This window comes from Pteropus alecto, unplaced genomic scaffold, assembly GCF_000325575.1.
Source record: "Pteropus alecto unplaced genomic scaffold, ASM32557v1 scaffold45, whole genome shotgun sequence".
NCBI classification, from domain to species: Eukaryota; Metazoa; Chordata; class Mammalia; order Chiroptera; family Pteropodidae; genus Pteropus; species Pteropus alecto.
Window position 1 is genome coordinate 19953840 of NW_006442491.1, and position 10709 is coordinate 19964548.

Consider the following 10709-nt stretch of genomic DNA (forward strand, 5'->3'; position numbering starts at 1 on the left):
GATGGCCGCAGGACCTAGGCACTGGACAAGGGGATGCAGGGGCGTGGGCTTTGGTCAGTCTGGGGGTCGTTTTCGCTTCTTCACACTGCTCCAAGCACTCATATTTTAAATAAGCGTCCTAGGTAATTCTGTTTAATTTTTATTTTTAAGGCTATTACCCAGAGTAGAAAATTCCAGCAAAACTAAAAGATATGCAATAAAAGAGGAAAATAAGTGGGGTTCAAGTTCACTCGTGTGGCCTCGGATGAATCCTTCTCCTTCTCTGGGCCACAGGCTCCCCAAACTTCCCAGCAAGGGGGTTAAATTGATACACTCTAAGCTCTTCTCTGTTTCAAGTGCAGCGTGTGACCCTCAAGGATGTTGATAATGCATGAGTCAGGACTGCTGTGGGTTTCGGTGGCAGAAATCCAATTCACAGAGAAAGGGAGGGAGACATGTATTTGAGCTGAAAAGTCCAAGGGAATGTCTGACTTCAGGCACAGCTAGATCCAGTATTCTTTTATTTTCTTAGTATTGGCTTCATTTTCCATTCGGCTTTGCCAGATAATTGTATCTAAAGTCTTTAAGGAAAACAAACAAACAAACAAACAGATTCAGGCAATCTGAGGAGACCCCAATCTGTCTTTGTGGGTAGGGAGCCCTTTCATTCAGAACAGTGGTAATGTGGTCTCCGTGATTCTGTGAAAGGTTCTCCTCATTGTAGGCAGTGAGATGTATCTGTTGTCTTCATATGAGTCTAGCTTGTGCTGTCTTGTTCATGTGCATGCATGAACACATGTGTGTATGCGTGGACATGCACATATACATATGTGTAAGTGTGCACATGCTTGTTTAAGAGTTTCGCACACACTATTGGGAGTAGGAACCAGAAGACCCAGGAAGAAGGAAGGCATGGTTTCTCCCCACTTTGGGAGATTTAGCTTAGTGTAGACCAGGCTTGGGGGTCAGCCAAATGTTTTAGCAGATAGGGGCCTTTGAGGGTGTGGCAAAGTCCTGTCTTTATGTGAGCTGAGGCCAGTGGAGCTGCAGAGCATTGGGTTGACCTGAGAATAAGGCTCCCCAGAGAGCAGGGCCTTTGAGCTGCATGTGAGAGGACAGGGTCCTCTGCTTGTCTCACTGCCTCTGCGCCATTCCCCCAGACCCATGCCTAGGGGACGAGAGCTTCTAGTTAGTGTCACCTCAGAGCTCAGCTGTGTGAGGCAGCCAATGCCAGTAGGAGATGCTGGCTTTGTCCTGGGTGTGGTCCATGCTGAGAAACAGCACCCAGCTGAGCCACTGTGACCCCAGGAGGCCACAGCAGGGCAAAGGTAAGGTCTTAGGAGGTGGGAGGCTGAGGAAAGGGAAGTGACACGAAGCCTGAGGGGAACATATCCATGTGGGGACAGCCGGACTCAGGTAGAAAGGGGACCCAAGAAGAAGGATCACGAAATGTGAAAGAGTGGTCTTTGAGCAATAGACCAAGGAAATTTAGAATCACAGCTCAGAGTCACATCTCAAAGTCACGTCAAGTCTCACAGGAGCTTAGCAGTCACTGAATCCAATTTCTGAGTATCTCTGGTAATGGGGACCTCACCACCTTCCCAGGTAGTGGCTAGTTTTATAGGATGTCCCGAAGAGAGGCTTGGAACATTCTAGAGACAGGTCCGAGTCTCTGAAACCCACAAGTGAGGAAAGCCTTGGAGCACAGAGTGGCAACAATTTGCTGAGGGCTGAGAAAAAAAAAATTTTAAATAAAATTGTGATTTGCTGTGAAAGAAGCCATCATGGAGATGAGGTTAGAGATGATGAGGAGGGGCCACCTCATGTGGGCAGTCAGGGAGGTTCTGAAGAGGTGACATCAAGAGCTGGGGGCAGCTGGGGAGAAGAGTCCTGGGCAGAGAGAATGGCTTATGCAAAGGCCCAAAGCAGAAAAGAGGTCAGAATCTTCTGGACTAGAAAGAAGACAGGTAGGGGCCGGGAAGGAGAGGTAGGAGATAAGTTTGGAGAGGCAGTGAGCAGATGACACAGTCTCCTGTAGGGCATGGTAGGACTTTGGGTTTCAGCTGAGTGACACACCTCTGGCTGCTGTGCTGAGTAGCGTGGATGGGGCAAGTGCGCAGAGGGACGCCAAGGATGAGGCTGTGATGCGTGTCTCTTGACACTGGCTGTGCAGCCTCAGGCAAGGCATTTAACCTTTCTGGGCCTCACTGCTACCCACACATAATAATATAGAGGCAGATTTTGTTCACTCTCAGGGTGAGAACAGGCAGGCATAAGGGGTAGTGAGTTCCCCATCACTGCAAACATTCAATATCTCTCCACCATGAGAGATATTGTAGAGAGCGCTCAGACAGCAGAGAAGATTGGGCAGAATGACCTTTCTGGTTGCTGTTCTAACTTTCTGTGGGCCACAGTTCTGGCCCCATCTCTGTCCATGTCTTGCTGGGTGACCTCAGGTTTGTTGCTTCCCCTCTCTGAGCTTTGCTTCCAAATGATGACAGAATTAGGATGGATGATCACTATAGGTTTTCCCACTAGCAATTCTCCAATTTGTCTATCTGTAGTCTTCACCCTAATCCCCATGCACAATGGCCACCATCTTGGCAGCTAGAGACTCCATGAGAACCCAATCTTAGTCTTGGCAGAAAGTTCTCCCCATATACATTCATTCCAACTCAAGCATCCTGGGTGACCTTTGGGTTGGAAGTCTCTCTGCTCATCCTGGATAGGGGTTATTTTCTTTGGAGTCTCCTTGGATGGCCCCGGAACCAGGGCTTGCTTCCATGGACAGCTTCTCATCCTGTACCTGCCAATATAAGGGCCACCACCACCCAGAAGAATTCCAGGAGACTGTCCAGGGAAACAAGGATTTGTGAGCATCCTTCTCCAAACCTGTGAGTGGTGGGCTTCCCCTTGACAACATCCCAAAAGGTGGTCTTCAGAAGGCATTGAGGGCAGGAGGCAGAGTGATGGGGCTGCTTGGATTAGTTAATATTTTGAATATAAAAAGTTAAGAGATAGATATAGATTATGTTCAGAGAAGTGTCAAACTGATGAGCAATGCAAGGTCATGACGTGGTGCCCAGTTATTTGTTCATACTTTTATTCTGCAAATGTTTACTTGTCGTACTGAACTGGGTGCAGGCTTTTTGCTGGGGGCTGGAGATTCGACAGTGAAATAAGTCACAGTTCCTTCTCTAAGGAGTTCACAGCCTGGTGGTAGAGACTGACAAGTCATCAGGTAATTGGTACCCAGGACTCTGATCAGAGAAAGAAGGCAGAAAAAATATGGTGTGGAGTCCTTCCCCTAGACTCTGGGGAGGGGTCTAAAGTGGATTTCAAGGAAGGCATGATGTTTTACTAAAGCCGGAGAGTCAACAGGAAGTGACTTTGGTAAAAAAAAAAAAAAATGCAAAGAAGAAGACAGATGTTTCAGGCAAAGAAGCCAGCATGTGGAAAGGACCTTTGTGTAAAGAGCATGGACTTATAGTCTAGTGTAATTTTTCAAACCACAGCTCCTCCACTCACTGGCTGTGTGTCTCTGGGCAAGTTGCTCCAGCTTTCTGCCCTAGGTTGCCCATCTGTAAAACAAGAGATAAGCACATTTATCTTAAAGGAATATTAAGTTAAGAGTGGTAGGTACTCCCACTGGGGGAGGCGGAAGGGGGATGGCTGTGTGTCTCTGGGCAAGTTGCTCTAGCTTTCTGCCCTAGGTTGCCCATCTGTAAAACAGGAGATAAGCACATTTATCTTAAAGGAATGTTAAGTTAAGAGTAGTAGGTACTCCCAGTGGGGGAGGCGGAAGGGGGAAAGCAGGGAGGGAGAAAAAGTAAAAAAAGAAAATGTTAAAAATTAAAAAAAATCTTTTTAAATAGAGTGGTAGGTACTCATTGATTCCTTTTCCTTCTGGCTAATTCTCACTCTTATTCCTCCCATGAATGTTCAGGTGTCAGGACAAGATGTTTCAGCTTTGGAAACTTGTTCTCTTGTGCGGCCTGCTCACTGGGACATCGGCATCTCTTCTTGAGAGTCTTGACAACCACCTGGGTAGTGCTGTGAATAGCCTGAAATCTATTCTTGATAAAGGACTTGATACTGTTGACACTACACTTGAAGGTGAGTTAACAGGAATGATGATAGGTGGCAACCAGAAGCCCGCCTTCTAAACACTATGCCTGCATTACCAGGAGCTGCCACCAGGGGCTGCCTTTTAAGGGTGGTTTATTGGGAAAAGTGATTGGTTGCTCAGTACCTGGTTCATTCACTTATTATTTTTCTATTAATAAGCAATATTTAAATGAATACACTTTTACATATTAAATCATGGTAAAGTTTTTCCAATATATGCATAGAATAAATTCCTAAAAGAGATTTCAAAAGTTAAAAGATATGTACATTTTAAGTTACAGTGTATGTTGAAAAATAATCCCTGCCAATATTTTCTTCAACAGTCCGTGAGAGTATCTTTCTTTCTGCTCTCTTGACAGCACTGGTATGGACAACTTAAATATTTTGCCAGCCTCAGAGATGAAAGATTCTAGTTCATGTCACTTTACATTTCTCTATTGATGGAAGAAACCACTCATTTTTACATATTTTTTAGCTTTTTACATATTTTAACTTAAATATTTTGTGCATATTCTTCTGTTGGGTTGTTTAGGTTTCTTATAGATTTGTATTAACTCATTGGAAATCGAGGAAATTAACTCTACCTGGCCTAGGTAGCTGTATATCTACTTTTATATTTAATTATATCTCCTTTTTATTTTGATTTCTTAAAAGAACTTTGACTTCCTTCTCATTTTCTGGAAACATTAAAAGCACATTGACAAACATTTATAGGACATAGTAACTTCTGTAAATGAATGCCTTTCAGATCTTGTAAGAGCTTAGACAACCTTCAAACATACAGAAAGGACCCAGTCTCAGATTTTACTCCTGAGAAAACTGAGCTCAGAAACAGAAATGTCTGGGCCAAGTTCACTTAGTGAGTTATAGTACCAGACATAGTTTTATTTAAATTAGGATTCTCTATTTGCATCGCTGTAACTAAATAGATACTATCCATGGCAGAGCCAAGTTACAGTACTATGATTACATATCTTTTCCTATAGTCTTTTGTTTTTTCTTGAGTTAGTAATTGCCTTGTTGTTTCTCACTCGAATTATTTTACACATATATTCTTAACTCTTTCCGTATGCACCATTCTACATCTGTTCTATCTAATCTCTCTTTTCTTTGGAGACCTCCCATTAGGACATTATGTCCTTCTGCTCCTGGGCCGCTGCAAAGCTCTCATCCTGGGACTCTCATTTGCTTTGTTTATGGATTGGAGTCATATTTTTTTTTTCTTAATTCTATATTTTCCATATTTTAGTTTATTCTCCCATTTTGTTTGACTTAGTTTTTAAATTCACGTGGACATCTCATTTAAAGCAATAGACCCCTAAGTCACTGCGAGAAGCTGGTGTACAAGCATCATCAATTGCCTGGTCAATTGATTGATTGCTTCGTTGATAAATAATGAGTATATATTAGAATGAAGGCAGCATGGAGAAACAGCATGGAGGAACTTTAGGCACGTTTCTTAAAATTTCATCCTTTATTTTTTCATCTGTAAACTGTGGATAATATCAATACCTTCCTCACTGAGTTATGAAGATTAAATGAAATAACATAGGCAAATAGTCTTATCTAGTATTTGGCACATAATAGCTGCTTCATAAGTAGTATATAACACTAAACAGCAATCTTTTTTGTCAGCTGTCCTTGGGAAAGAGAAGGACGATGTGGCCACATTTCAGGATTCTAAGGTTTGGCAATCGACCAAGCAGAAGTTCCAGGATGCTGAAAACTTGGTGAACAATGGCTTTCCTAGTATCTTTCCAGTTAAGGACAAGGATTTGGGGTGAGTTGGTAGAGATCTTCATAGTAGAGATCTTTGCTCCAAGAAAAGAGAATACATGGTGTGGGGCGGGGGGTAAGTTTAAGATTAAAGACAGAAAGGTGACAAACACTGTTTTTCTCACATAGCCAAGGTGGTCTGAGGCCAGGTCCACCATAGCTTGAGTATATAAGAGGCGGGCCACAGGGCCAACCTGGACATCACATGGGTTTGGACTTCCACATTCTGTAATTTCAAGGTCAGGGTGAAGGCTCTCTTCATTATCATTTCCACCTTTTTGTTATTGCCTGAATTCCATTTTCCAAGGAATAAGACTTTCTTCTCCAAATATAGCTGAGAATAAAAGTCTGAATCCCCTTAGGAGAGAGGAAACTGGAATTCACACCCGCTGGCTCCACACATAGAGTTTTGGAGTGAAACAGTTCTAGGTTCAAATTCTGGCTCAGGCAATTATTTCCCCTAGAATCTTGGGGAAAACCACATCTGTCTGATCCTTAGTATGCCATGCCATAAAATGGAGACAATCAAACCTCTGAAGAGGGCTATGGTAAAGACCAAAGCAGGCAAGGTTGATGAGACCAAATGCTCAGCACAACGCTGGCATCAAGCGGTGCTCAGCAAATGGCTGTCATGAGGAGTGACAAGGGTGAATTCTGGTTTTTGGACAGGTTGAGAATCAGTGATACCCACATCCTGGATGTCAGAACTGAACTGGCTCCTGATGGCAAAACCCTTAACCTGAGGTTCCCCATCACTGCTAATGTCATCCAGTCCTTGTGAGTATGTATTAGAATTTGGAATTTGGGGAGGCAGTGCAGCATAGCCAAGGGATCTCCAAATTGGAATTGGTCACTTTTCCACACTGCTGTGTGGCCTTGGGCCTCAGTCTCCCAATCTGTAAATGAGGAGACCTTTCCCACTCTGAAGTCCTAAAGTTTAAAAAGTTTTGATGAACTTTGGCCATAACCAAGTCTCTTTCAAAAGAATTTTCTATTAAATATATTTCCGGAATCATAACATTTATCTAATTGTAAAATTTGCAAACATTGAGAAAACATGAACATTTATAACTCTTTGGCAAAATTTTCCCAAAGCATTATTTTGCCTTTCAAGATTCTCCTTAAATAGCAGTGACCATTATGGATAAATGCATATAATAGTGTATACTATATAATATAACTTTAAAGCATATTAATTACTTTAAAAGAGCAGGATAGGAAAATGAGCACCTGTGGGTAAAGTTTATAAGTTACATGCATTATAATTCCATCATTCGTTAGCTATGAGATCTTGGGAGAGTTACTTAATCTCTCTATACCAACTTTTTCTCATTCTAAAAATTGAGATGATAGTACCTTCCCTCATGGTATTTCCCTCATGCTAATGATTAAATGGATTAATCCAGGTAAAATACTTTTTAAAACTGCCTAATACATAATTTGTGTTCAATAAATCCTAACTATTATTATTTTCATTATTAGCGTGACGCTATATAAGAATTTCATATAAACCAAACCCATGTGGCTAGAAAAAGAAGCCCTTAATGTAAATATGTTAATCCCATAAAGAATATGGACAATGTTGACATTATCCATAGATATCCTAGATATTGTCCACACAGGTAAAGGAACCTGAGTGGGCAATGTGAAAGTCCTTCTAGACCCTTCTTCACTGTGAACCTTATTTCCCGCAGGCCTCTCCTTGGCCAGACAGTCAACCTGAAGGCTTCTTTGGATCTCCTGACTAGTGTCAGAATTGAAACCAGTCCCCACACTGGCCTCCCCCTAGTGGTCCAGAGAGAATGCATCAGTGACCCAGCCAGTATCCAGCTCACCTTGCTGGGCAGGTAAGGCACATCCATTTCAGTAGAGCTGGGCTCTCAGAGGAGTTGAGGACCCCTAATTTCATCACTATTCCTATACCTGGGAGGTGGCACATGTGATGAAAAGAGTTTAAGCTCTGTAGTCAGACAGACCTAGGTTCAAATACCAGCGCTGTCACTACCTTGTAACTTTGTAACCAATTTAATCCCTCTCAGTCTCAGTTTTTACATCTGTAAGCTGAAGATGACAGTAATACCTACTCATAGTCTGCTGAGCTGACCAAAAAAATATAAGTGTTTAGCATGAAACCTGGTACATACTAAGCTCTCAGTAATAAAAATACCCATACTGACTTTCTGTCTCCTTGTTCTTTCCATTACTGAAACAGGAGTGTTGACCTCTCCAACTGTAATCGTGAATTTGTTTATTTCATCTTTCAGCTCTATCGGAATTTTCCTTCTTGCTTTTTGAAGCTCTGTTGTTAGGTGCATGCAAATTTTGGATTGCTATGGCTTCTTGAAGAATTACCCTTTCATCGTTATGTAATGTTCTCAGTCATCATCATCATCATCATCATCATCATCTTCATCAATTGCATTTATCTTCCTGCCTCCAGTTGGGAGGGGGAAGAGGATTAAATGCCCACCATGGGCTCTAATTTCAGATTGTCCCCAAATCGTCCTCCACTGGAAAATTCCTGAACTGAGATCTTGAAAACGTAATGCTCTCCATTTAAATCATTGTTCCCTATTAATCCACAAAATCTACATTTTAAACTGTGTAAGAGTAAGTTTGGCCCCCAGAAGAAGGTGGAGAGAGAAAGAGACACCCTAGCTGTGGCTAGGAGAGGAGAAATGTTCTGGAAACTGAGGACTGGGGCAGGTTTGCTTTGGTAGGAAATAAGTCTGGGCCATGAGCAGAAGACAATCCACCTTACCCCCACAAGGGATCTGGTCAGACGTTGCTTAAAGACCCCACCTCAAACCAAAGAATGGCCCTCAGGGCCTGATGTTAGGCGGAAAGGCTGGGATGCAAATTTAGAGGCCTGATCCCTGCTAGACACTGCCTCTGGGTCTCAGTGTCCATATCTGTAAAATGGCATTCCACTGTGCTGCTCCAAATCCTCTCAGGGTTTTTCTTTCCACTTTGGATGGAATCCCAAGCCCTACTTATTGCCACCTAGGCTCTGTGTGATCTGGCTCCATCCTCACATCACTGTACTCTTCCCTCGCTCGCCCTGCTCCAAACATGCTGGCCTTTGCTCTGTGCCTCAGACTAGCTCCTTCCCACCTCCAGACCTGTGCACAGGCTCTTCTGGCTATTTAAAACACCCTTCCCCCCACTCCAACTCAACATATTTTTCATCCTTCATGGTCTAATACAAGGTTCCTCTGATTCTCTCAAAAGTATCTACTCCCACTCTTCAGAGTACTTGACACAAGTTGTTATTATATATTTAATTGTATGTTTATTTCATTCATTCTTTCAGCTGAAAACATATTGAGCATCTGTTACATGCCGGGCAGGCAGTGTTCTGAGCTCTGGAGAACTTATTGGTGACAACAGAAAAGGACCCAGTTCTTATGCATATTTTTGTCCTGAGAGAAAGGCAGACAGACGAGCATTCAGTCCCTCAATACAGGAGAATGTCAGATTGTGATGAGCCATGGGCAGAGCAGCACACTTAACAGGGAGCTATGATACAAAGCCCTCCCTTAGGTGAGCAGTCAGGGCGGGCTACCATGAGGAGGTGAAAGTTATGCTGAGAACTGAAGGTGGGAAGGAGCCAGCCTTAGCATGACTTGTTTAATGTTTAGGGACCAAGCTAGGAGCTGTTTGTGTTTTGCTCATCCCCATATCCCCAGTCTAGCTTGGTCTCTGAAATATAGTTGCTGCTCTATAAATAATTGTTTAATAAATGAATGAGGTTGTGATGAGATTCTCATGAGGTATTGGGGTGAGCTGCTGGTCAGACACGGGGTTCTAAGTAATGATTCTCTTGGACGGAGGCTCTGTGCTTCGAAAGGCATTGCAGAGTCCCTAGAGTTTGCTTACCTGCCTTCAAGGTGCTTTGCCGTCTCCTACCCTCACCCCACCCCTGTCACTTGGCCACTCTGCCCACTTGACCATGTGTTATTAGTTCCTTCTCTTTTCCAGACGGAGTGAGCTGGTCAGCAAGCTCGCAAATATTGTGTCCAGCGTAACAAGAAAGACTGTGTCCTTCCTGGTGCAGAAGCAGGCGAGTCTTCCACTCTTTGGGGCCCAGAGCCAGGCTTGGTGGGGGGCAGTATGGAAGGCCTGGCTATACTTTCTGGGCTCCTTTCCTTCTGAAGTGCAAAATTCTCATTGGGCTATCAGCTGAAACCTGCCTCCCAGCTGATAATGGATCTGTCCTTTTTCCTCTTCCGGTCCTTCTTCTTCTCTCTCTCCCCGCTCAGATGTGCCCACTGGTCCAGGCCATCACCTCTGCCTTGAATGTGGATTTCATTCAGAATGCCATCGGTAAGTCACAGCCTGGGGAAGTAGAGACGTTCCCTGTGCAGCCTTCCCAGGGCAGGCATGCAGCTCTGTGCCCACCCCACAGGCAGATCTGGTCAGGGGACCCAACGCCCTGAGCAAATTGGGAGAGTGTGTCTAGAAGGATCCCTGCAGAATGGAGGGGATTCTGTAGGCCTCTGAGAGCTCTCTACTGTCATCCTTTTGTAAACCTGCAGAAGCTGCCTGGCAGAATGATGTAAGAAAGAAGATGGGCCAGATCTGAGTTCAAATCCTGGCTCTGCTTCTTAGCAACTGTGTGGCCTTGGTCAAGTGGCTCTGCCTTTCTGAGCCCCGGTTTTCTCCTGGGTATAACAAGGTTGTAAACATTTTGAGTTTGTTGAGTGGATTAAAAGAAAAAGCATAAAGAGCCAAATATCCAGTGGGCATTGCTAATAAACACCTTCCCTTCTTTATCCCTTCTTACGAGAAGCTAGGGCTTCTCCTCCAGACACTGGGGGCTTTCT

The 10709-nt window shown here is 43.7% G+C and overlaps 1 protein-coding gene across 1 annotated transcript; it reads left to right on the forward strand.

Moving 5' to 3' along the window:
- The first annotated feature begins 3938 nt into the window (after nt 1–3938).
- Nucleotides 3939–10468, forward strand: BPIFA2 (BPI fold containing family A member 2). The gene is made up of 7 exons (XM_015596889.1): nt 3939–4095; nt 5743–5887; nt 6553–6660; nt 7578–7730; nt 9865–9946; nt 10146–10209; nt 10422–10468. The coding sequence occupies exons 1-7, from the start codon at nt 3939–3941 to the stop codon at nt 10466–10468; spliced, it is 756 nt and encodes a 251-aa protein (XP_015452375.1).
- The last annotated feature ends 241 nt before the right edge of the window (nt 10469–10709 follow it).

Bases quoted from the DNA above. Each gene is read 5' to 3' on its own strand.
- BPIFA2 (XM_015596889.1), top strand. From the start codon at position 3,939: ATGTTTCAGCTTTGGAAACTTGTTCTCTTGTGCGGCCTGCTCACTGGG. The intron at 6,661-7,577 runs GTGAGTATGTAT...TATTTCCCGCAG, and splicing joins GCTAATGTCATCCAGTCCTT to GCCTCTCCTTGGCCAGACAG. The intron at 9,947-10,145 runs GCGAGTCTTCCA...CTCCCCGCTCAG, and splicing joins CCTTCCTGGTGCAGAAGCAG to ATGTGCCCACTGGTCCAGGC.